A 26990-nucleotide genomic window follows, 5' to 3' on the forward strand; every position below is an offset into this window, starting at 1 on the left:
TCAGCAGGGCGAGGAGGAGGTCACCTGCTCGTAGTCCGGGGGGCACTTGAGCAGGGCGGGGTATGAGCTGGCGGCGCTCATCTGTAGCGAGGCCTCGCTGGACAGGTCCGAGGGGCTGCGTCCGCGCTGTGCCCAGGCCTCCGGGTGCAGGAACTGGCCTGAGTAGTCGGAGCAGTCACTCAGCCGTGGTCGGTAGAAGCCGGGGTGCGGACGGTACAGCTCCTCCGCCGCGTAGCGCTTCATGAACAAGTAGACGGACATGACGCCTGCACTCTGGAGATAAAGAAGGGGGGAAATACTGTAAACACAGTAACTAGAAAAGTGCTCAGAGAGTGCACCTCCGCCCTCTAGTGGACAGTAAAACATGCGCGCCACAAACGAACAAACAGATGAAGACACAAGAAACTCAGACCTCCTTGGCAGAAGTAAAAATGGGGTGTTAATGTGTTAATGACAGAGTTAAGTTATATAGCTCTAAAGAGTATTTACAACACTGTGGTGAGTGAAATTTTAGCCAGCTTAATTTGAACTCTACAGCAAGATGATTACCTGCCTGTCAACAGTGTTCATTATGTTTAACTGTGTATGTATCCTATTTGTGCAGCTGGTCTCATAGGACTCAATATTAACTGCTAGCATGGAGGTAAAATTTGCACTGCCATACTCTGAGAACGGTTGAAAGTACAGGAGAAAGGTAAAACTCAACTATTTAACTCAAGGGGAGGTTTAATATGAGCATATTTCCAAAAATGGGACAGTATCACTTTAACACACTTTACATAATCAAAACATGGCTATGACATTAGTGGGTGCGAAATGTAGCCTTTTGGTGCAAGTAGGATCGACAGTGCTATGACTCAGTGTTTGCTGAAATGAATACGTCTACCACATCATAACATTGCTGTGATATTACTGAGAGTCTTATGTATAATTACCAAAATGGTCACGTGTGTTCAATATTCAAGACTTCTCATGGTAAAAATGCAGGAGAAACTAGTAATGCACTCAGAGAGTGTCGACCTCTGCCAAGGAAGCTGTTTGATAGAACGTTTGACTGTGTTACACCCTATTTTTTTTCAAGTCTTTCTGCCTTGTTATTGTGGAGGTCGAAACTGGAATGTCAAAATTCACCCTATCCCGCAACGGTCTTTAAAAGATTCCTGGATCAGCATTGTGATCCAGATCACCACCAAAATGTAATCACTTGTTTCTTGTGTCATTTCCAACAACTCCACAAAATTTCATCAGATCCGTTCCTGACTTTTTGAGTTATTCTGCTGACAGACAAACAAACAAACAGACTTAATCACACAATGGGCGGAGGTAAAAAAGAAGAAGGTATCGCACCCCAATTAAGTGTTTTTGAGACGCTGGCCACTTGGCCACCCTGGCCACCTCGGTTTCAAGGCGGCCAGGGGTCCGAAACGTCACTTAAAATAAAACATGAAGTAAAGTGTGCAGCATTTTCTTCTTTTGTCTTTGACAATGCGGGAGAAAGACTAACTAACTGACCTCTGTGAGGAGGAAAGAGATGGCAGCAAATGCGAAGGACCATCCATACTTGTAGCTGAGGTAGGCCTCACTACTCCTGTTCGCGCCCACCATCTCATCATTTACACTGGAGATGTACAGCACCAGCCCCACCACCAGCGCCAGACCTGCAGGACAGCACAGCACAGACATCCAAGATTCAAGATTGAAGATTAAAATGTTATTTTACCACATCTCATTAAAGGTGTATGAGAAAGGTTTTTTTTAATAAAGGGCATGAATGAGGAGGTACTCATTGTATGCCAAAAAGGCTTAGAGGGTAAGTGAGACAAAAAAAGGTTGGTAAATAGTGGTATATAGTGAGTGTATAGATGTGCACCTGAGAGGATAAAGAATATTCCGGAGACGAATGCTATGATGGTGCGGTGGGGTCTGAAATGGCCGATGTTGTTGAGGACGAAGCCAATGAACATGAAGAGTAGGCTGACCAGCGGGAAGGGGGTGGCCGAACGGATCATCTCTACACAGGAAGGAACACAGGAAGACAACAAAATACAGGAATTAACCAGGAAAACCATTCATAACATGAGTTTGAGATGTCACTTTTCTGATGGAAAAGCAGACTCCTATATTGTATCTCTAAACAAAGTGAAATTATGAAAACAAGGAAATGTCTGTCATGCCTAATTTTCAAGTATTAGACAATGGCACATTATCATGCAACAACAGTAACTCATGTTGAGATGTAAAAATGTTTTATCAATAACACTTCATTAGCCAACTCTCTGAGTGTATTGTGTGTGCATGTGCCGAGCCCTCCCCATCTCTCTCCCCCCACTACTTTCCTGTCTCTCTCTACTGTCCTGTCATAATAAAGGCATAAAAGCCCAATTTTTTTTTTAAAAAAGAGAGGTATATTATACAGAGAAGTCTGGACTCACTGAGGACGCTGACGGTGGTTTCGCTGGTCAGCTGCACCTTCATGGGCATGATGTACTCAATGGTGAAGCAGCGACCCATCTCCTCACCTGACCCACAGCAGCAGAGACACAAGCACAACCAGATCCGGATTAATGCACAGGCTAGATATGGCTGCAGCCTACTGGCCCCCACCTGCCAGGGGGGCCCCAGTTGGCCAAAGGGGGGAAAAAAACTATGTAATTGAAGAGAAATTTGATAATAAGCGGTGTTGATAACTACAGTATGTCTGCCGTGTCAGGTAGTGTTTTAAATCGTATTATTATATGGTTGTGACGTCATCTGTCGAATGCTCCATTCATTTCAACGGGACTCCCCAACGTTCGGACGTCTGTTATTTTTCGATAACGGACGGGTTGGTCTATAACAGACCGCTGTCAATGGCAACAAGACTTTTCACTGCTAAAGCGACTTTTCAACAAGACTCTAATCAGCTGCTGTGATAGACAGCACCCGTTGTCCTGGCTACCGCTGTCAATGGCAACAAGACGTTCACTGCTAAAGCCACTGGCTTGTATACAAGTCAGTGGCTAAAGCGAATGTTTCATATCACTCCGCAGGGGGTCCGGTCTTTTGTCACTCTAATCAGCTGCTGTGATAGACAACACCTGTTGTCCTGGCTAGCCTACCTAGCTGTTGCCTAGCGGTGTTCCACAACGGCACTGTTTTGTTTTGCGCAGCAACAATCTTAACATTAAATAGGTCTAAAGAAATGGCCCCGCATGTGTGAATCATTTAAGTATATCCATATAATAAGCGGGTTAACTTTCGGCGAGTTGGTCGCTTTGTGGAATAGCAGCACTTCAGAGAGAACAAGACCCCTCCGCTCCGCGTCGGGGTCTAAAGATTCTCTCTGTCGTGCTGCTATTCCACGGTAGCGACCTTCTTGCCGAACGTTAACCCTTACTTAATACTCCTCTTGGTCTTGAATTATGACCATGTCTATGTGAATTTGTTAAGAAATTTGCCATGCGTGGGGGCCTACAGCATCCTGTAGCCAAGGGGCCCCGGGCCTTCTTTAACCGGCCCTGAGCTCAACAAGTCACTTTGATGCCCGATATAGCAAACAGCAGAGGGCAAAGCTGAGCAAGTGTCAAGTAGAGAGAATAAATAAGGCTGGAGGTTGAGGGAGGGAGGAAGGGAGGGCATGAACGATGTGTTGTCCACTGGAGAAACTATTTGTTTTATGCTGTGAGAGAAAATCAGTAAATTAATGTTAATTAATGTGGAGCTGTCGTTTATTTGCCGACATATTTGAGAAACTGCACACGTCTCAATCTTGTGCAATTATTGAATTAATGTGTGTAAGTAATTCAATTATGGTTAATGATCTTCACAGATCATACTGCATTTTGAAAAATGTAATAGACACATTTCAATTTAATTACTTGACAACGTAGAGAAACCAAATCTCATGACTCAACCTCAATCAAGCTGCAGTGAAATGTCACATTAAATTACTTTTTTCTAAACTATTTAGGCCTAGATGTACTCTGTGATTCAGATGCCAATTTTAACTAAGGGACTGTACGTTATTTACCGGGGGGGGAGGGCTGGTGCGCTGGAAGTCCGGTCAAAAAAAAAAATCATGGCCCCCCCCTCCACCTCAATTTTTTTCCCCATGGCCCTCCCCCCATTTCAATTTTGTTTTCCCATGGCCCTCCCCCTACAGGTAAAAAATAATAATATGTAAAATTGGTAGATGAACAACCATCATGAGAACAGCCTATTATGTGCTATCGATATCAGTGGATACCTAAGCCGCTAGAATCTACCTCTGCGGCTGCATGGGATGCCTTTTAACTCCACTGTCACCAAGACAAATTGCCTTCACAATTTTTTTACGTGTTAAGTAAAAATAATAATAATAATAATAATAATAATAATAATAATAAAAACATCCATTTCAATACCAATGTCCGAGTTGTTACTACTGTAAACTACAAAGTGGAGAGAGTTTCCCCACCGCAGCTTCAATATTTCCCTGCTCGACAAGCAGCGCCTTTCACAAGGTACGTTTTACATGTTCAGCACAGTAGCGAAGCCAGGGACGCAGGAACTGGTTTTGACCAGGGGGTGATGTGAAAAAAAATCTGGTTTTTAGATGCAATTTCCTGCGTTCTAATCAATTTTAGGGTGAGGAATGGCGAATCACATCTGAATAACTTCCTCATGTTTTATGTAGCCTAAACAAGGATGGCTAGATTTAACTTTTTTTTCTTTAACATCTCACTTTGACATTATTAAGTTCTTCTTGCGGAAGTGAAACGCGGCGCACCTGATGTGGAGGTGAGGGCGCGTTCACGAGCAAATCGCGCTGCCTTGACAGTTTGTCTCTTCAGCATGGGCAGTGTGCAATGTGTGAAATTAGAAGAAATGCTTTGACTAGGCTATGCGATGCACTCGTGAGAGGTGACCGGGCTTTCAAATAATTTAGATTTTCTTGCAATTGCGACTGTGGATCAGGTGCATCTCGATCAGGACCCCTGTCCTGTCTCCCAGACCGCGCATAAAAGCACGCACGCACACACACAGGCATAGCTCTACCTTCCCGACTGCAATTACACTCTGACGGCCAAAGAGTTCAGGATGTGATCGGAGCAAGAAGTAGGCTAAGCGCCAAAGCAGCTCGAGCCATTGCTGGCTATTGATACAGGGAGAGTGAGAAAGCCACCTTTAGTTTGCATTTAACGTAGGCCATTAAGACGCATTAATAGGTGGTGCTATGGTGGTCAAATCAGCAGTAAGAGGCAAAAGGAACAAATTGTCAAAACAGAACCAGTACAACATTCCAAAACATCCAACAATAGCACAGCCATTACACACCGCGGCTATTCAACTTTGACAACTGTGATGATAGACAAGCCAGGCACACCGTGCTCTCCTTCAGATTCACCCCATACATAGCCAACTCCGAGGCTAGGCTAGACTACTTCACCAGCAACAGGCAAGACCTAGCATACCAATACACGCTTCTACGAATCCAATCTCCACAGCAAGAAACAAAAGTACCTGACACGATGCACAACTTTGGTGACATTCCCTTCTCCCGTCACGCTTTAAATGTACATAATTCCTCGCTTAGTTGGTCCGTTTTTGTTCACCAAAGTGATGAGACTTCTCTTCACAACAAGTTAGCTCCTCCAATGGTTTCAAGACCTTATGATGCATGGCCAACACATCTCCGTTAATACCACTTTTATTACTACCTTGACACCACAAGCTAACAAAACAAACTCGCGTCACTGCACCGTTCTACCAAAGTACGTCTAGGCCTAGGTACTGTTCTTTCCGGTCTGGTCGGGTATAAGTTCTTTGAACACAAATGTAAAGCACACGGCGGTGCCAATAAATAAAATCATGACTTACCAGAGGCTGTGACCACCAGTTGACTACAACACCTCTCCAAAATTCCTCTGGAAATGCCCATCCAATTCGTTGTCAAAACTTCCCAAACTGTTTAGCTCATATAGTTCACCTCAGCTAGTTTGATATTTGCTCACGGGCATTTTCTATGATGCTCAATGTTCCTCCGTAGCACTAGCAATCCTACAGTGAAAGAGAGTCAGCGCGGGCAATAGAGTAGAGTAGAGTAGAGTAGAGTAACTTTATTGATCCCCAGGGGGAAATTCAGGATACAGTAGCTGCACCTGATAGTTTTTTGACTACAGATACACGCTTCAGTGCTATATGCACCGGGACCGTGCATCGCAAAGCGATGTGTTTCAGAGCATGTTTTATTATTATTTAAAAAAATAAATAAAAATAAAATAAAATAAATTCGTTTTTTTTTCCCATGGCCCTCCCCCTAACTCCGATTTTTTTTGCCATGGCCCTCCCCTCCACCTCATTTTTTTTCATCATGGCCCTCCCCCCCTACGCACCAGCCCTCCCCCCCCGGTAAATTACGAACAGTCCCTAACTTGAAGGTGATTCAAAAGTTGGATTATACTGCCAAGATGCACAGCAAACACCAATACTGCTGGAAACAATCAACTGCTGGAAATAGTAGTTGGGAGTAGAGGATGACATTTTTCAGGAATTCCCGTGGGTCCCGCCGGTCCTGTGGGATTCCCGCGGGATGGGAGTCAAAATTTTGAAGATGAACGGGAGCGAGCAGGAGCAGGAATAAAGATGAATGGGAGCGGGCAGGAGCGGAAATTAAGATGAATGAGAGCGGGAATGCTTGCTTATTTTTTCATGAAAAAAGCCTATGAAACGGGAGTGGGATTGATTTTGAGTGGGAGTGGGCAGGATTGGGAGACATTCTTTTCAGGACGGGACGGGATGGGATTTGTTTCTTTTACTCCACTCCGGGACGGGACTGGATGGGATTTTTTTTCTGGGACCGGGATGGGACGGGAGTGAAAATCCACTACCGTGTCATGCTCTAGTTGGGAGTATTCTAGCAATTCCGGTGTGCTCTGGACAATGGGACCTTTTCTGTGTCCCAAATGGCACACATGCGCACTATTGTATGTTTCAAAGTGTGGGGTGCTCACGCTGAAAATGTAGTGCACTGAGTTCCCAAACTTTCCAATAATACTATGCACTAAAAAAAACTCGGTGCACTGTGAGCACTATGCACTAAACCCCAGTGCACTGACACAAGTGTGCCATTTAAGACAAAGCACTTGACTTTGGTATATCAGTGGAAGGTCAGAGCATGATGATAGAGAGATGCAGATTGGTCCAGCTCCCTGAAGGTTATGGCCTTGATAATGATGATTTATCTAAGCTGTAAATTATCAATTTATAAACTTGCATTGTTTTTTTCAGCAACCAAAGCAAAAGTGGCATCGCATTTCGCCAATGCAATCAATTATACTGGTCAGATTATAACTATGGTATGTCTGTTCAATATATACCTGTTTAAAAAGTCAGAAATTATTATTTCAATAAAAATGTTGATTTCAGGAAAAAATTATCATGATGAAAGCTACAGTACATACCATATCTCTTGAGATGTAATGATACACATTAAAATTTGCAGTTTTAAAGGTACACTGTGTAACATTTTTAGTTGCTTATTTCCAGAATTCATGCTACCCATGCACTAACGTTACCTTTTTCACGAATACTTAACAGCACCATCAAATTCCAAGTACTCTGGAAAAACTGCACTTTTCTTACATGAACAGACAGGAGGAAAATAATGTCCATAAATAAGAGACTCAGACACAGATCTGGAGTCAGTGGCCAAACATGTCGACCCACCCGCCCACCCACCCGACCTTAACCTCAAAAACATCCAAACGCCCACCCTCACCTCAACTAAAACTTTCTTGCTATCGCCATGGTGATAGTTGTCATGGAGGCAGATTCCCCATGTCATGAGGGGTTGTCTGGGGTGGCTTCTAAATCTGCTGCACTGTTACAGTGGGGGGCAGACACTGCTGCATTGTGCTTTGGTCTCCCCTCTACTGTGAGCCATCACTCATTGACTGTATATATAGGTGGGTGGGTGGGTGGATGCACTGTGCACTGAAGGCTTTGTTCGAAGATGACACAGTGCTACAAACTCAAAGAGTCAGAGTGCGCACATCAGTGACACTGGTGCTGGACCAAACGGAAAATAACCAAAAGGCATTTATAAAGCTCCACAAGACTGTTCTATGCTCCCAACCACTGTTGCACTTTGATGACTGATTGTCCGAAACGTTGTGCTGTTGATTTTTTTTGGGAGCATAGAACCTTGTTTGGTCCAGGTTCTTTAAAAAAAAACAAAAAAAAACAATGACTCTATTAATAATGTAAACTCATATTTATTCACAATAATAGCAGTGGGTATTACAACCACATTATTGCAACCATCACCTACCTAAGGTACAGAAAGGTACACTTCCCTACAAAGGCAAAAGTGCGGTAACTACGTCAACACTGAAGCTGAGAAAAAGGCCTTCAAAGTATTGCTATTAGGTTGGGCATTGTAGTCACAGCAAATTTGGCATCGTGATATCTCTAAAACGGGACGCATTTTAACCATAAGGTTTTGTCACAAGATATGGTGTTATGAAGACCATTTTTTAGTCTAAACTCATTTTTTTAAATATATATATATTTTTAGGGGCTTTTATGCCTTTATTTGATAGGACAGTCTGAGATGGTGACAGGAAGCAAGTGGGACAGAGAGACGGGGTGGGATTGGGAAATGACCCTGGCCGGACTCAAATCGGGGTCCCCGAGGGCATGCAAGCCCAAATGTGGGGGGCTTATCGCGCTGCGCCACAGTGCCCCCCGTCTAAACTCAATTTTGACCAAACACACTGTTACTGCACTTTGCCTTTGCATGGCAGTACAGTGGCTCCAGGTGTTCAGCTCACCTGTGAGGAAGCAGACCCTCCAGAGGCCGGAGTGCAGGGACATGCGTACGTCTGTGCTCTGGTTGAGGGGCAGGATGAGGCCCTCCTCCAGGTAGAGCCAGTAGTCTGTGCTGACGGCCACCCCCAGCAGCCCCACGCCGCTCACCGCCAGCACACTGCTCAGCAGCGTCAGAGCCTTACGCCCACACACGCTCATGCTGCTGCTGCTGCTGCTGCCGTTATTCCCACAGACAAACACCAGATGGTGCCAAAGAGATGAGAGAGCGGCCACACCACCTGTGGAGAGGGTTATTTACAGTATAACCAGAGGTGTCAAAAGTATTCACCAATTTCATGGTGTAAGTACAACACTAGCACATGATAGTACTTTGCTGTTACACCAGTTACTCCGTTGTACCTAATAAAGTACATAGAGTGTATTGTTACTGAAAAACGCTAAAAAAACAACAAGAACCCAACACAAATTTGATGCAACCAGTGCTGAGTTAGATGATTGTAAGACAAGTAGGCCTACACATGTCTATTGGTTACTCAGATAAGTGACCTGTGTTGGAAGGAAACTGTTTTCGGTTTCTGTTTTAACTTTTACTTTGGACATCTCTCTGAGAATAAAACATCAGTTACTACATCAGTTACTCTGAGTATAATAAATCAGTTACTGTGCTTTAATAATATAATTCATGACTGTCTTAAAATAGTCTTCATGCTTGTGTTAAAGATAAACATGTGAACATTATGTTCTGTCTATGCATTTCAACCAGCCTGAGGCACAGTCAGAATGCTATTATGTAGCCCATCTTCTCTTGGCACACACACCCACACAGATGATTTATACTGTAAGACATAAATAGCATTGCAATAAGACTGCAGTGGGAAGGCAAAGTGGAAAAAAATGTGAGAGAAGGATGCTCATGCATGTGCACGAGATGTCTTGAGAATACTGAATGTTGAGACATAGAATGCCCAGGGAAACTCCAACTCCTATTGTGATTGTGACACAGCACTCCACAGCACACAGTGCCCATTGCACACAACAAAATTGCATTTGTCGAACCCCTGACGCCCTGATCTAACCTATAGGGTTTGGAGACATAAAGTGTAGCCTACGTACATTCACTAATAAGCCTGGTCACCTTGTGGACCCTGAATGATTAGTGTTTTCAAGACATTTCAACATTTCAGCAAGTTGGAAAGAACTTAATTCCAGAAAGAAAGAAAGAAAGAAAGAAAGAAAGAAAGAAGGAAAGAAAGAAAGAAAGAAAGAAAAGAAAGAAAGAAAGAAAGAAAGCAGAGCAGCCAGTCTGGGAGAGCACGTGTTGGCTTCCCTTTCAGAGGGCATGGCTTTATCTAGCATTCAGTCCTCGCCACCAACAAATTCCTTCAAAAACGTTTTCTGTTCATCGCTAAAAAGTCAATATAGTCTATAATCTGTCATGTGACTCCTCAATGCGATCTGCCATTGCCATTGGCAATAAATGCTTCGTCAATTTTCTGGCTATAGATGTAGCATTCCCACAATGTCTCAGACAGTGTGTGTGTGTGTGTGTGTGTGTGTGTGTGTGTGTGTGTGTGTGTGTGTGTGTGTGTGTGTGTGTGTGTGTGTGTGTGTGCGTGTGCGTGTGCGTGTGTGTGTGTGTGTGTGTGCGCGCGCGTGTGCGTGTGTTGGTGTGCGTGCGCAGGGGGCTCCTGAGCTACACATTCACACACAGATGTCTGATGAGAACCAGGCTAAGAGAAACTGTATTGAAAAAGTAAATGTCCTGCTCCTTATTCAACTTATTAGCTCATCAACCTGGCTGAAGGGGTGTGGTAATTTAGATATCCTGGCTGGCTGATTGAATGGGCTGACGCAAATATGTGGAAGGATTTGTTTACCTTTTAACCAAAGACACAAAGCAACAAGCAAGAAACAAGACGCAAGCTTCCCTGGAAATGCTGTTATGCTGTATGCACCCGGCAAAGTTGCTTGTATCTATTTCAAAGAAGTGTAATGTTTTCACTCTGTATTTCTATGTATTGCATTATATTGTTTATTAATAGATGAAGAGGAGGCAATTTTAAGTAAACATTGCAACACGAAAAAGCTACAATTGCGGTAATTGCTATATTATTATTTCATTAATTTCAAATGAAGCTAAACAATTGACGAAGTAATAACCCCCAAGATCACATCTCCCTGCCAAAATGTGGAGATGTGACCTAGGGTACTGTAAGAACGCACATATAGCCTGTCAGCAGCAGGATCCCTGAAAGTAAACAAACACAGAGAATGCGCGAGAAAACTTTACCTGAAATTGCGTGAGATGCTGCTCAGTTTATGTTCAGTAGGCTACAGCTTGCTCCGGTGAGTCTTCTTCAGATCGGCTACCTGTACGAGTGAATGTTTTAAAGTGCGCATAGAGAAGCGTTCAACAACGACGCACATGTGAACAGCAGACAACTACATTTGTCACGACGCCACCAGGGTTAAAATAAAATAATGTTAGTTCGTCCAAAGCAATGCGCGCTTTTGCTTGTGTGGCAATAGAGTGGAATTATAAATACGTTGTCAGGCTACTACACAGTGTTGTCCGTTTCAAGCCCAAATAGTACTGTACTGCATATGTTTGAAGACTCCGTTAACAAGGGGGATTATGTCATGATGCACCTCCCAGCTCTCCCTTTCCCTCTGCTTTGTGGCGGCGATGTTGTGCAGCGTGGCTCATGATGGTTAGAACCAATAGCAAATTCCTCTCAACACTCCCTACAGTCACCCGCAAATTGCCACGTTTCACTCATTTCAGATGACCATCCGACTTGAATGGTAAAATATTGTTGTTGTAATGTCCACCGATGTGGAACTTCCGTAACTGCAGTAGCCAACTAGTAGACTACACTTACTACTTTCTCCGTTCAATTTTCCAAACATAACGGATTTCAATTCCATGCATTTGTTGGAGGGAAAACATTTTGACCTTCAGTAGCAGCTATGTATTTTGCAAAGCAACCCACCCTGGCGAGACGCATGTTTTGTTAGTGCGGGAGCTGTCCATGGTGCTAGTGTGGCAAATGGATTTGGTGTACATTGCTCAAGGCTCATTTTTCAATTTACTCGCAAATACTGAACAAGAGGGGTAATAAAGGGGAAATAAAGCGTTTTAATTTTGAAATCCCCTCCCTCAGATAACGTTTATTAAACATAATAGTAGCCTAATCTATTTAGTATGTGCTAATCACAGGACACCTCATGCCCTCTTACATACAGTATATATTTAGCCTACATCCTAATGAGTAGCAGCCCATACCTTTCTTGTGTGAAAATGTTGCTTAATGCTGTTTTACATGTTTACACTATTCTTGTTGTATGCCTACTTTGCTAGGCGAAGCAGCAAATTGTGTGCAATCAGCTCCAATGGCCCCCAACCATAAATCGGTGTGGACTCTATATACATGGGGCCCTGGTGACCCCCCTGTACCACACCCATAGAAATGCATGCATCATTTACTATTGATTGCATGTCTGCAGAATGTGAGTGTGTAAGTCATAGACTGAATAAGTATAGTGGTGTGTTATGTCCACGTATTGGAAACATATAATGTCATACATCCCTCCAATGACCACAAGACCAGGAAGTATTTATTAATCCATTTATTTATACACAGTATTCTTCACACCACAATAAACAAAGAAAACGTATACTGTAGCAGGACCCTGGCAAACACCAGACTTGAGTTAAAAAGTTAGAGAAATGTAGCCTTAATTCCAGAAGCACTCCAAGGATTCGTCCTCCAAATAGAAGAGAAGTAGTTTGAGAGATGATTATCTGAGCTATAACCAATATGTCTGCTTGTTGTATGATTTGTTTCATATTGTATTTGCATGGGAACTGGATGTATGACGATAGAAAGGAGGGTCTGCAATTGGTTATGTCATGGTTTCATTCATCAGGACACGCCTTCTAGAAGGTTCTCAATATGAGACAGGGTTCTAAGGTGTTGCCGTGAAATGAGAGCTAGTTGCGGGTGTTGGGTTTGTTTTTGGTACATGGAAATGATTACTCTTGAACGTTCTCAAGGGGCATAATTAGGTTTACATAAAGCGTAAGGGTGAGGACAGAGGATTGAAGATTTATTTTTAATACGGTTAAGGTCATTGGTTAAGCATATCTGGATTTGGGAAAGAATAATAAGGATTTGGCACACATGGAGGGAGAATTGAAGTTAAGGTTATTACAAGTTGTTCTATTTAAAGGGAAAATGAAAGCCCATAGTAACATGAAGGTAGAACCATTGGTGTTGGGAAGAAAAAAAAAACACTTTTGTAATATTTCAGAGCCATTACAGTGAGGAATATGTGTGGTATAGCAGGCTTTGGCACAGTGAGCGAGTGAATGAGAATACAACAAATACAACGATGATGTCACTTGATGTAGAAGTGGAGGAAATTATTTTGGCTGTCAAGTCAATGTCCTCTGTAAGGGTGGATTTGCAGTGCAGTGACTATGTCTCTGTGGAATTCCACTACAGGTTTTAACAACTGTTCATGAGCAGGCTCCAAGCAATGCTCGCAAGTCCTTGAGAAGTGCTTTAAAGCCTCAACATAACACTTCCAACATTCCCAAACGAATCCTTTCAGAGAGAGGGAGAGAGAGAAAGAGAGACAAGATGGAGAGAAAGAGAGGGCGAGAGAGAGAGAGAGTGAAGAGAGAGAGAAAGGAGAAGGGTGTAAGGCAGGATAGGCGTCTCACTTGGCAAGTTGTAGGAAATCCATGCTTACAGACCTGGGTCTTTGGAACATGCTAACAGCTTGATTTTTAAACAGCATGCTAATTTTCGCCTAGCCTTACATGCATTAAGCAAAAGCCCATAACAAAAACACAACAAAACAAAACAAAACAAAACAAAAAAGCCTCGATATAGCCAGACATGTTGAGTCACCTACTGTAAAAATAAGGGTTCAAGGCAAACACGCGTTCAATCATCCCACACATCACAGTCAGTCCTTAAGATACTGCTTAGCTTAGTATACCATAAATTAAAAGACAAAAACATACAGACAATAAATATATGTGATATGTGAATACATATTACAAGGTTTCTGATACCAAAAAACTATCAAAGATTTAGCCAAACAATCTCTTGTTTTGTGTATAATAATCTAAACATGTAGAAATCTTTCACCATCTACGTTAGTAAAAGCACATTCAATTCTTGGTATAAAATTTGCAACGTAGTCTTTTGAAACTGCCTGGTTGATATTTACAAAAAAATAAAGATCAATTATTGTGTATCTCTGAACAGTAAACACCTGTGTTGTCAACAAACCAAAGAAACAAATAAAAAAAAAACCCTCATAGAGCAAGACCTAGGGAAAGTAGACACTTACATTAGAAAATAACGATGTAAAAGAAGTATCAAGACAGGAAAAAATAACACAAAGGACCAACTAAAAATAACAACATAATACATAATCATAGTACATGTCACATTGTCAGTGTGGTGCTGGATACTGCAGACAGAGCCTCTTAATATAGAGATTAATCTACTGAGTACTTCACGGTCATGTCAGAGAAGAAGCATGCGGTGGAAGGGTTGCGTTGGCAGAACAATTGTTGCCACAACCCCTTAGTACAGTACACTGTAAAAATCTCAAAGTTCCTCAAAAGCCCGATTCGGACGGGACTTTTACTACCTGTGGACCCCCAGTAATTCATAATAATTATGGAGAATGTCTGAGTTCTTAGTCCTGTGCGAATGTGCCATGTCCGTGATTTGTGAAGTAATAATTCCGCAGCGAATTACCTACTGTATTTCGGCGGTGCTGGGGTAATTTCACATATTTGCACCATTTGCACCTCCTTATAATGTCTGTGGATTGAATAAATAACTGACGTTTACTTAACCCGTCCAAATGCGCCCTGAAAAATCACTGAGGTCCTGGGGTAATTGTGAAATACCATGGGTCTATAGGTAGTATTTATCCTGTGCGATTCGGGCTAAAGATTCTTCAGTTGTGAATCTGGGGGAAACCTAAACGCACTGGGTTCCTCAGAGTTCATTTAGGGGATCCTTCACAGTGGCAAAGAGAAGAACCCCAAGGTTCCTTGAAAAACCTTTGCATTCTTGTGTTCTCTGAGCAACCTTCCAGAAAACCTCAGAGTTTGTCCTAGAACTTTTACTAATGTTTAACCTGTAAGTTTCTCTGAGAACTTTTAAGTTCTTCAGAGAACTTTTAGGGATTCCACACAGTGGCAAACTGAAGGTTCTTTGGGGCACTTTTCATTTTTGTAGTGTATATTGGTAAACCAGACTTTCGTAATTCCTTTCATACTGAGCACCTCGCTATGCTAGCCTCGTACTACATATCACTTTGCACAGGGGCTGACCGTGCTAGTAAGGGTAAACCAACCCTTTGTGCTACCCTGCCTGATTGAGCTAGCCTGGCAAACCAGCCGCAGTTCCCACAGTTCATTGCATACAGAGGGTCTGGCTGTACTCTGCATATGGCGTAGCTCCCCCTGCATTCAATGAAATGAAGTACAAAGGCCTGGTTTACCAGTGCTGTACCGACACTATTTCGCAAAGTGAGTTCATCCAAGAAAACACGCTTGCACTCACTCGCTGATCATCTCCACTAAGAACAATACAGGCAGAACGTGCGACCTTAGTGCTTCTTTTTGAAGTTTCTCTCATAGCTTATCTTCTACGACTGAAGATCCTCTCCGTAATATTTTACATCATGTACAAAGTCACGTTTTTTTGTGTGCAATGGCATCCCTCCATTGCGACCCACCTCACGTAATTCGTCTAAATGCAGGTAGCACTGCAACGTAAATGAAACACCCCCATCCTGTGAGGGGAGGAACGGCCCTCTAAACAACAAAATGGTGGCCAACCACTACAAGAGTGGCTGCTGTCCACCTGCAGAGGGGCTGATGGAGGATGAGAAGAGTGCATCAGAAAGGGTCTCGTCATGCTCACAACTCCACAAGAGAGTCCAGAAGAGCAAATATATCCACAAAAAGATTTGCTAAGTAGGAACTTGCTAAAATGCATACAGAGACATTAGATAGAAAAAAAGAACAGTTTAGGTGCAGGTATTGTCTCTTTTTGGCACTCCCGAAACAATTGCTAACTATTCATTTTTTTTACATATATTTCTGTTAGTTTTTTTCTCCTTTTTACAAATATAGATACTGTATACTTATAGATATGCTATACCGAATACCGTTGCTATGATAGAAATGGCAGTCAGGTACGTTCTCTCGGGAGGTAGGAAGGGGTAAGGGATCATCAGGAGAGGGCCTATAAAACAGTTGTAAGTCGGCATGCGTCAGTTCACAGAGGGACTTAGGGGGGGAGGAAAAGGTGCCAACGTACTGTACACGGGGGAGGGAAGGCATACTGTGGATGGAAGAGAGCATCACGTCGTCTACGTACCGGTACGTACCGTCCCTTCTACAACATATGGTACTGCAATAGCCAAATAATACCTCACACAACTGTACATTGAGCGGGTTCATTAAACTCGGGGTGGTGCGGCCTGACTATCATTGGGCTACGGGTGAGAGCAGGGCTTGGGGGGGGGGGGTTGGCGCAATAGGCTGGCCTGTGCTAGTGGTTCTCCCCCAGACCTGGAGCATGATTTGTCATAATTGAGTGGCAGGCTCGTACATTTTATGGATGGTGATAGGGTAGCCTTCTGTCTAACCTTCTGTTTGTGTGCCTTTATTGGGTCAAGGTCTTGTCTGGGGGATAATGAGTAAGAGTCTGAGTAATAGAATGATGCCTGAACTTCTGGTGGTGGGTACGTCACATACATCCACTGTGTGTGTGTACCTCTGTTGAGTCAGGTTAGGCGGCCTGAATATGGATGTGGTGGGAGATGTATTACAATCCCACACAAATCAGTATTTGATGTTGTGTGAATAACTGGTTTGCTGAGAAAGGCATGTTAAGACTGCCTCGTTCAAACATCCTGGTTATGTCTACTATTGTCATAACTATAATTGTAAACTCTGCTGCATCCACACGGAACAAAACTAACAACATTTTTAGAGCATCCATTTCGCTGTAGGATGTTAGTTTTGTCATGAAACATCAATTTTTCTGACTCAGTCCTATTTTAACTGCTGTATTCTATTTCATGTGGACCCAGCCCATTCCATTTAGGATGGAGCCTCATCTTCTGTACCTAAGATAGCTGCCAAGAAGCGTTGCCATGACGGCTGTGGAGTTACCAGGCAGGCCTTTCCTAATGCCACAACCTAGCCTCTGTACTGAATACTGCTGAAAAGCCCTCACGCGGCCCCCTTCCAACTACCAATACAGAAAATAGAAAATTCATACCCATTTTTAAAAAGTGGAATTTAAAAATTAGCAATTTGGATTCATGTACCTGTGATGCTCACACACCCCTAATCAATCCCCAAACACTGACTCCAAACATCTTTACGTCTCTGTCTCTCTCTGCTCCTGGTGTCCTGTATATGCATACAGGGTCCTTGTTGCACAGTGTCTCATCCCAACTCGTCAATTTCTGACTACCTTTGACCAGGCTGCAATTTTTGACGACTAAGGTATGCCCTTGGATTCAAAATATGACATGCGCCTCAAACGTGCCCCCTTGTGGCAGCATAACTTCACTGACGGTCAGGGTTAGGGAAAGGTCTACGTTTAGGCCACATAGTCAACTAGTGACATGGCAGGTATGCCCTCGACATCAACAAATTGTAGTCTGTTCAAAGGTAGTCCGAAATTGACGAGTTGGGATGAGACTGTGTTGGCTCCTCATACGACGCTGCTGTGCAGGGATGGGTGGATGAACTGGGGGTTGATGAAGGAGAAGCCGGCGAACTCGCTCTGGTCTATGTTGGCGATCACCAGCTGGTCGGGCGGGGTCAGGACAGGCTGCGTGCGCGTGAAGAACTTGTCGAAATTCTCGGCTCCTTTGCCACACTGCACATAGACGCGCGCACACACACACACACGCACACACACACACACACACACACACACACACACACACACACACACACACACACACACACACACACAAGGATGGATGAATAGACGCGCGCACACACACACACACACACACACAAACAAACACGGTCAGACGAACAGACAGACACAAATGGACACACACACACACACACACACACACACACACACACACACACAAGAGAGAGAGACAAAAATCAGTTTAGGAGCTGGTCATCTGTGCTCCAGCTTCCGACAGAGCTCAGCTCCAACGGCCTTATCTATGAATGGCAACTTGCAGACCGGACATGTTTGTTCCTCTCCTCTTTTATCTGCCGAGACTATTTATAGGCTCCTGACGCCACTGAGGGGCATTAGTGATGTGGCCAATGAAACATATTGTACAAGAAGCCCTTTCAGGAGGGGAGGAAGCCTGGACAGGCTGAGGAAAAAAAGAACGAGACGGAGAGAGGAGGGACACACACACACACACACGCGCGCACACACACACACACACACGTGGGCGCGTGCGCACGCACACACACGTACACACAGACACCACATCGCTTTCAGATCCTGGAGGAGATGAATGAGATAGGTACGTACAAAAGCATCCTCTTCCATTCATGCTTTAAAACACACGCACACATACGCACGCACACACACACACACACACACACACACACACACACACACACACACACACAGAGAGAGTCTCCCTTCTCCCCTCATCTTCTCCATTAACTGTCCAGGCCTTAATGCTGCCTTCGCTCTTGTGTTGTATGAAATAACTGTGCGTGAGTCTCGACTGCATGCTCCACTATCGGGGCATCTACACTGTAACTGTTTACAATACATTATATTACAATTTGCTGATGCTTTTATTCAAAGTGGGTTACTGATATTTACAGGGTGTTGGTTACAGTCCCTGGAGCAATGTGGTATTAGATACCTTGCTCAAGTACGTTTCAGCCATGGGTGGAGGTGTAGGGAGCAGTAAGGGTAAGATTCGAACCCGCAACCTTCTGATCTTAAGACCATCTCTCTAACCATTAGGCTACGGCTGCCCCTACACCACACTTGCCTGTCCACTGGATGCTGAGGCTGAGAGAGTAGAGCCGCTGGGTACCGGCCTATGCAGCATCCTGGCATTCAGGTCACATACAGAAGCTACACACTCTCTGACTGAGTGATGGCCTGTGACAGCCAGTCTGCACGATGTGTTAAAAACATATTTTTAGCTGCTTTCTGTAAATAGATGCTTCAGAGCACAACGGACATAGTTGAAAAGAGAAAAGAAGAAAAAAGACAGGCCACACAACACAACAGAGCCAGAGGGCAAAGAAACAGGAAGCAGGAAATAGTAAACATAAAAAGAGAGAGAGAGAGAGAGAGAGAGAGAGAGAGAGAGAGAGAGAGAGAGAGAGAGAGAGAGAGAGAGAGAGAGAGAGAGAGAGAAGAGAGAGACAGCATGCCTTTCATACCCATTGACAACAAATATCACATGCTCTGTTTGTTTTGTTTGTAGGTTTGTTGATTTTTCACTGGCGTGTTTATGTACAAGTATACTACATAAATTCACATAAAAAATAACAGAGACAGAGACAGAGAGAGTGAGCCCTCTACTCACCACTTTGGGCTTGAAGGGAGGCTGTATCTCACGGTTGGCCAGCCGGTCCCAGTCAATACGGCGGAAGAAGGCCTGCTCTCTGATGTCCCTCTCACCCTCCGGACCACAGCCCAGACGCTTAGACGGATGCTTGGTCATCAGCTGAGAGAGAGAGAGAGAGCGAGGGGGAGGGGGGGATTAAGAATTCTAGTATTTGGGCATTGGAAATTAGCCAAGGCTATAAATGCTATGATGCTATTCTGTTGGGTTTGCATAGCCTACATGATGTGTATCTGTCCCTATCAAATATACCGAACTGAGTAATACTGTGTGTTAATGTGATAATTCGTACACACAGAAAATCATTTCTACATGGTTGCGTTTTGCTTGTCCTTTTCCTGCTTTTCTGTGTGACACACTGAGCGACTTTACTAAAATAAAAAGATCATGTTATTTCCCCTCTACAATACCACCTTACGATTTGAAATAGATATGGTCAACTCATAAAAAAGAAATAGAATTTTCTATCTTAGACTCAGATTGATTGAATCACATCTTACATTTAGCAGCAGATGTCTGCGTCTCAAAACAATTAAAAAAGGGAGAGGGGACTCAGTCCTCCTTCTGTAACCCCCCCCCACCCCCCACTCCCCCATCCCAAAACACTAAGGAAGGATGGACGCTCTCTGTAAATACAGATGTCAATCTGAAGCTGGATGTCTGTGCCTGCCGGCCGGGTTATTAAAACCCTGCGTGAACCCCATTGGCCCAGGGTGACAGGGAGGCCACCCGTCCTCAATCACAGCTCATCACTCACTCTATCACTGTGGGCATTTCTCAATGTCAAGTGTTCTAGCCTCGGTTGGTTCGGTTCGATTTTTTGTTGGGAGTGTCCAATTATTTATTACACTTGGAGCTTGTTATTGGATAGTCTTTGGTGGAATCCGCGAAAAATGGGCGCTACTCGTCCTAGCAAGGCTAAGACACTTCACTTTGAGAAATACCGTGTATCTCCTGATCCATCACTCAGCATGTGGCAGGGACATGACAAACAGCTCCTGTCTACGCTTCCCTCCACAAGACACAAAAACAAATACACTCCTATCTTTCCTTATCTACATGGCATCACTGGGCTCTCTCTGTCTCACTATTTCTGTGTCCCCTTCTTTCTTTCTTTCTTTCTTTCTTTCTTTCTTTCTTTCTTTCTTTCTTTCTTTCACTGTCTTTTCTTTCTCTGTCTTTGTTCTGTATGTCACCACCCCATGCTGACCTCTGTCTCTCTCTCTCTCTCTCTCTCTCTCTCTCTCTCTCTCTCTCTCTCTCTCTCTCTCTCTCTTTCTACTGTATCTATGCATCACCACGGCAACAGTGATGTGAAAACTCACCCCTTTGCAAATGGAGACTGCCTCTTTTGTCATGGACTTGGGGTAGGAGACGTTGTGCTCCATGATGGACTGAAACAGCTCGTCTTCGTCCTCACCGTCAAATGGCGGCTAACGGAAGACAAGAGACAGGGCCAAGAATGAGAAAAAAAATCTGATTAATGCACTCCAAATTAAAATGTCTTTATAATTTTGGACGATTATTTGGACATTTGGATTTTTAATACTTTTGTCCATATAGGACTTACAAAAATAATAAAGACATTTTAATTGAATGATTGGAATAACAGCATGCCATAATCTACAAACACAAGAGACAGGTCATAATGAATTGGCAATAATGTTGAAAACCAAAGCCCAGACGAAAATGCAGAAAAAAGGCATTCAATACCATACAACAGTCTTCACAATGAAAATGCAGTGTTAATTCAACTCTTAGAGAGTACTAGGACCAAGTACACTCTAGAAGATGTTAAATCTACTCTCTGGGTGTTAAATTAACACCCTAGATTTTTTTTACCGTGTTATTGTGTGTTAAACTGAACTAAAATCAACATCTCATCTGTTTCTCCCAGTGAGAGTGTATATATATTCTACGGTAATCTATGGCTTCTCCTAAAACTTGTCCCTAGGCAACTGAATTCTGTACATTTGTACTGACACAGAAGGGTAGCTCTGCTATGCTATTCAACAGGCTATGTTCCATATGCAGTCTTGCATAACGATTCAGTGTGGGTGGAAAGACATGGTGATATGATATCACATCTCCTTCGCACATTTTAAAAGCATTTCTTCCCACTGCGCCTCAGTCAGCTCTCTGACATTTAGTGGCATTTGGTTGTGTGATAAGAGCTCTAAGGAAATGGGACAGATGTGTCATTTCCAGAAAACCCAAAGAGGATGAGGTGCTGAACCGAGCCAGGAAATAAGAAATAAGAAGAGGACGATGAAAAGGCTAACAGAGTTAGATAGAGTACCAATATACTTAATACACTTTTTTATCATGGAAAATACCATGGAACCTACAGTAAACCCTTGATACTCGAAAAGGAAGTGCTAATAAATAACTATATTTACATGCCCCAGTCCCTTGATGAGAAAATGTAACCATATATAACCACATCTATGTTAAGCTGGCAGAATGCCACTACCATGAGGTTTTTTTTTTTAAAGAGTCTGGAAGATAAACAAAGTCACATAAAATGAAAGAAAGGGAAGCGCCATCAATAGCTTTTCATGTTGGCAGGTGACAAAATGTTGCCATGCTTAACCACACCTGTCACGCTTGCATCATGCCAAGACTGTAACCTTTTCTTAGAATGGCCAGCTGGACAAATTCACATAAAATGGAAAAACTCAAAACACTTGTAGAGAGTTACTTGTGCAAAATCCCTGGCGCTGAACAAAAAAATTACGTATTTTTGGAAAAAAGGTTCGCACACTCCTTTGGATTTTTTTTTTTCAGATTGAGGAATCTGAGGAAGACCGAGAGGTCGAAATGTCATCATGCCTGAAAAAATAGCTTAAAGAAGAAAAAAATCCAAAGGAGTGTGCAAACCTTTTTTCCAAAAAACCTGAAAACAGCAACGTATCCATATTTTTGCGTAATGGAGCAGAAAATTCTACATCTAATTTAAAGTACCACATGCAAAAGGGAGTGCCATTAACAACTTTCACCCGAAGTCACCCGAAGTCACCCGAAGACAAAATGTTTCCACATTTAACCACACTTACGCCACGCTTGCAAAATACCAAGACGGAAAGCCTTTCTTATAGTCAGGCCAGCTGGATAAATGTACATTATGTAAATTAGAAGGCAGCACACCAGCCAGCTATTTATCAGTACTTTTGGAATCATGGAGAAACAAAAAGGTGGAAAATAAATGTAAAAGTGTTTAAGAAACACAAGGAAGTGCCATCACTTTCCATTGCCGTCCCATGACAAAATGACATATTTTATTGTGCCTATGTCACTCTTGCATAATACCAAGACTGTAAGCTTTTCTTAGAATGGCCAGCTGGCAATGCTGTCTGCTGCCTGCCACCCCAGTGGGGTGTGGAGGGAGTACAGGATGGGGCTGAGAAGACCAGAACAAGGAAGAGCATCATCCTAACTCTGGTTTACATCGCCTGAAGAAAAGGGAATTTGCCCTACTTTATTAACATCAAGTGGCAGTGTTTGTACATATATTGTAGTATTCTGTCAATGCAGTGTTAGTTTTTTTTCAAGTATGTTTTTCGGGGGCTTTTTAGGCCTCTATTATGAAAGGATAGTGTGAGAGGAGACAGGAAATGGGCTGGAGAGATATGGGGTAGGGCTGGGAAATGACCCCAGCCGACACGAAACGGGGTCCCCTTGGGCATGCAAACCCAAATGCGGGGGGCTTAGCGCGGTGAACCACTGCACCCCCCTGCAGTGTTAAATTCTGATGGAAGAAGATTGAGAAATTTATTTGGAATTACACAGTGCAAAAATGTTAGAAGCTTTTGAATTATAATATCTTTGGATTTCAGCCACATTACTGCTCCAGGTTTTCCAATGTGACATAAAGATAAGAAACGTTTATCCCAAGCTCGTTAAGCTAGTTGATGTATTGGGATTCAGTTCAGGAGAGGTCCCTGGCCTTCTTGCCCACATAAACTAAATTACGAAAAGTATTCGCTAACCTGATTAATTTGACAGGCCTGCAGAGTCCTAACCTGAACCCAAGAGAACACCTTTAGGATGAATTAGAGTGGAGACTGAGAGCCAGGCCTTCTCAACCAACGTCAGTGTGTGCGCTTTTGGAAGAATGGTCAAAAACTCCTATAAACACACTCCTCAACCATGTGGAGGTTTCCCAGATGAGTTGAAGCTGCAACATTTCTTCCTGACTATAGGGTTCTTTTTTCTCAGACCTCACTGAGCTCCCCCCCCCCCCTACAAACTATGATTCAAGCGAAAGGGAGTTCTTCCTCACCCCTGATGCCACCAGGGGCCGCATCTGAGCGCCCAATCTCTGTGTGACTATCTATGACTTATGCTAGGCCCAGCCACTATGGACCTTACGCATCTAAGAATCCTGGTCCTAACCTACGTTGACCTTATGACTCTACAATCTCTATCTATCTCTTCTTCCTCTGCCTTCCTGCTATTTCTGCCTCTCCTCTATACCTCTCCTTTTAAATCCATCTCTAACAATTATGTTTTTTCCCATTTGTTAAGCACTTTGAGTTACATGCCTTGTATGATACAGTGCTATACAAATACAATTATTATCATTATTATTATTAACATTTAGACCAAAATACACTGTATCATATTGAACCCTATGGGTCAGGAATGGGATGGCAGTTCATATGTGAGTCAAGGCAGGTTAGCGAATACTTTTGGTAGATGTATAATATTCATTATGCCTAACTGTTAAATCAAGACTTCTTATCTTTCTTATGCTTCACACATAGTGGTTTTTTTTTTACCTGACATGTTTACCCGGTGTAGCTTCCGTCTCCATCAGAGGGTCACATGGATGTTGATGCGTGACATGCTTTAAATGTTTTTGTAATATAACATACTGTAATACTTTCAGTAATATAGTGTTGCTTACCTGGCCGGCGAGCATCTCATAGAGTAGGACTCCATATGCCCACCAGTCTACTGACTTCCCATACGGCTGGTAGGCGATGATCTGATGAGCACACAAGACAGACATGGACACGGAGAACGTCACTACCTCGTTACGACTGTATAATAATGTGTGTAAGATTTTATTTTCAAAAAATCTTTAAGTATTCAATTTCTAGATCTAAATTGGTGATGATCAAGTGGAGAAAAAAACAGCACCACACAGAAGGCCTAGACACAGTCTACAAAAAATACAGTGTTACTGTAATCCAACACTTCAGAGAGCCATCTGGACCGAATACACTCATGAAGATGTAAAATTGAATCCACACTGCAAATTTTACTGGGGACACTGAAGAAAGATACTTAAAACTGAGCCTGAAAAGATAACTATAAATAGACACATTCATGGGCAACAACAATTCTGGTAGTGTGTCTGAAGAGTCTACAGATCCCACCCACACACAATGTTGTTGGTAAGTGCACAGAATAATTGCACGTGCAGCCTTTTTCCTATATGCTATATTTACATTCTCGTATACAAAGTACATTGATACAGTATATATACGTACCACCCACCACATATACATGCATGCTGCTAAGCTTTGTACACTAGCCAATTTCTTTTAAACACACACACGCACGCACGCACGCACGCACGCACGCACGCACGCACGCACGCACGCACACGCACACGCACACGCACGCACGCACGCACGCACGCACGCACGCACGCACGCACGCACGCACACACACACACACACACACACCCACACACACACAAAAAGAAGGCACATACACGTAGGCACGCACGCACGCACACCCAATCACAGCTACACTAGGCTCTTAATTACAGATTGTGGATGCCAAAAGTCACTGCTCATTGTAACAGAGATTTCATGTTCTTTGTGTGTGGAGGCTTGAAGGCTTGTTGAAGGCGTGTGTCCTCAGCTTCCATAAATAGCCACAAAGTCTGCAGTGCTAGTTGTTACTCTGCAGGGGGCTAACGGCTTGTGTGTTTTCACATGAGCAGTCCGAGTGAAATCTGTGGGCCATCATTTACTATATTTAGCGCACCAACATACTGGGGGCTAGGGAGGGGAGATGGGTCAGGGCCCTCCCCTGTGCGTTTCAGTGTGGAGAAAATGAAGTCTTCGAGGTCCAAGAAACAGCAAGATCAACAAGTCAACTGCAGCCTACAGTGCAGTGCACACTGACATTTCATTCCGAATTAAAACTCACTTTAATTCTGAATAAAGCTTGATTCCGCTTTGAAAACGGCACGTAAATACTTCACAATTCTGAATTAAATGAAAGGTCAAAGGAAAGGAAAGGAATAAACCTCATGTAGGGGGGCGCTGTGGCGCAGCGCGCTAAGCCCCCCACATTTGGGCTTGCATGCCCACCCTCGGGGACCCCGGTTCGAGTCCGGCCGGGGTCATTTCCCGACCCTCCCCTGTCTCTCTACCCCATTCGCTTCCTGTCACCATCTTCAACTGTCCTGTCAAATAAAGGCATAAAAGCCCATAACAATATATTTGAAAAAAACCTCATGTAAACATAGTCATTCTCTAAATATTTATTGCAGACTGCATGGAGTTGCATACTGTGCAATGGATTTGAAGTCACAGTATAGAGATAGTGCATTCTACTCCTCTTGCATTCTCTAGTGGTCTATGGTATAGTCTACAAGCAGCCAACAATGGATCCAACTGACACTCAACTGAACAATGTGTGACATGTGTCTCAATTCTGAGTAACATTTGTCAAGAGATTTATCTTAAATCATGGCTGGGTCATGCCACACATTTTTTTTTTCTGTGATCAACTCACAACACAACAGTTTCACAACAGTTCATTCACAACAGTAATACAGTTCTTTGTTTGGCTTATTTGTAGTATATGTCAGTTATTGATTTTTTTCTATTATTTATTTTGTTTTGTTATACTATTCATGCCCACCTGCTGTGGCCTCCCCTACCAACATCTCACGGCCCCCTGGTTTCCTTTGAAAACCAATAGTCTAGCAACTCTTATAAGATGCATTTCCCAGGGTCTACCATCCTTCTTGGCAACCTAGAGATGTAGTGACTGACCCTTAGATGGAGAGCACTGGTGACATCAGCATCACTCAACTGCCTCTCTGCCTGTCCGCTGCCCAAATGAGATGTGACAGAGCTGTCAGCAGAGTCATATACACCAGAACCGCAGCACTGTCGTCTCTCCTCTCTTCACCACTTCTCTCCCGTCTCGTCTTCTTTTCTACTCTCCTGTCCTGTCCTGTCCTGTCCTGTCCTGTCATGTCTTCTCATCTTCTCCTCCTTCTCTCTACTTCTCTCCTGTCCATGCTTCCCATCCTCTCCTCTCTACCCCTATTCTCTCTGCAGGTTCTTCAGTCTCTCCTTTTTTCCTAATAAAAGAGAATTACCCACAGCTTCCGCACTGCAAACACAATGAGCTGTGGGATATAAAGGCGCTAATCGACACGGGCCTTGTGCAATTCCACACGATTGTGTCTGTAAAATTGCCTCTGTATAGACTCATGGAGTTGGCCTGACATGGTGAATTTGTGAGACCAGTACTGGCTGTATTCAGAAAGCCGGATTTGTTTTTAATTCAACCTTGTACATGGGGATGTTTCA

General features: G+C 43.4%; 2 protein-coding genes across 3 annotated transcripts in view; both read right to left on the reverse strand.

The window, feature by feature from the left end:
* LOC134461335 (voltage-dependent calcium channel gamma-5 subunit-like) lies at window positions 1–8988 on the reverse strand. Of its 2 annotated transcripts, none has more exons than XM_063214195.1 (5): window positions 8793–8988; window positions 2433–2519; window positions 1871–2011; window positions 1513–1658; window positions 1–273 (listed from the first exon to the last, which is right to left on the reverse strand). In XM_063214195.1, the coding sequence occupies exons 1-5, from the start codon at window positions 8986–8988 to the stop codon at window positions 1–3; spliced, it is 843 nt and encodes a 280-aa protein (XP_063070265.1). The 2 variants fall into 2 exon arrangements, with proteins under 2 accessions (XP_063070265.1, XP_063070257.1); XM_063214187.1 differs by having other exon boundaries at window positions 8748–8988.
* A 3435-nt stretch (window positions 8989–12423) lies between these two features.
* The window catches only part of prkcab (protein kinase C, alpha, b), a 216485-nt gene continuing 201918 nt past the window's right edge, over window positions 12424–26990 (reverse strand). Inside the window, exons 14-17 of the mRNA XM_063184008.1 lie at window positions 24332–24412; window positions 20748–20855; window positions 19384–19524; window positions 12424–17729 (exon numbers count right to left, since the gene is read on the reverse strand). Coding sequence (XP_063040078.1) covers window positions 17562–17729; window positions 19384–19524; window positions 20748–20855; window positions 24332–24412 — 498 coding nt within the window. The 3' untranslated portion in view covers window positions 12424–17561. The remainder of the gene's footprint in view (window positions 17730–19383; window positions 19525–20747; window positions 20856–24331; window positions 24413–26990) is intronic.

The sequence above is a fragment of the Engraulis encrasicolus genome, chromosome 2 (genome assembly GCF_034702125.1).
Source record: "Engraulis encrasicolus isolate BLACKSEA-1 chromosome 2, IST_EnEncr_1.0, whole genome shotgun sequence".
In the NCBI taxonomy this organism is placed as follows: domain Eukaryota; kingdom Metazoa; phylum Chordata; class Actinopteri; order Clupeiformes; family Engraulidae; genus Engraulis; species Engraulis encrasicolus.

What these genes read in the sequence shown, in the direction of transcription:
- LOC134461335 (XM_063214187.1), bottom strand. Translation starts at nt 8,988, where the DNA reads ATGAGCGTGTGTGGGCGTAAGGCTCTGACGCTGCTGAGCAGTGTGCTG. An exon ending in TACTGCCATGCAAAGGCAAA is followed by an intron (nt 2,520 to 8,747) that starts GTGCAGTAACAG and finishes GCTGTGGGTCAG; the next exon opens with GTGAGGAGATGGGTCGCTGC. An exon ending in AATATTCTTTATCCTCTCAG is followed by an intron (nt 1,659 to 1,870) that starts GTGCACATCTAT and finishes GCTGTCCTGCAG; the next exon opens with GTCTGGCGCTGGTGGTGGGG.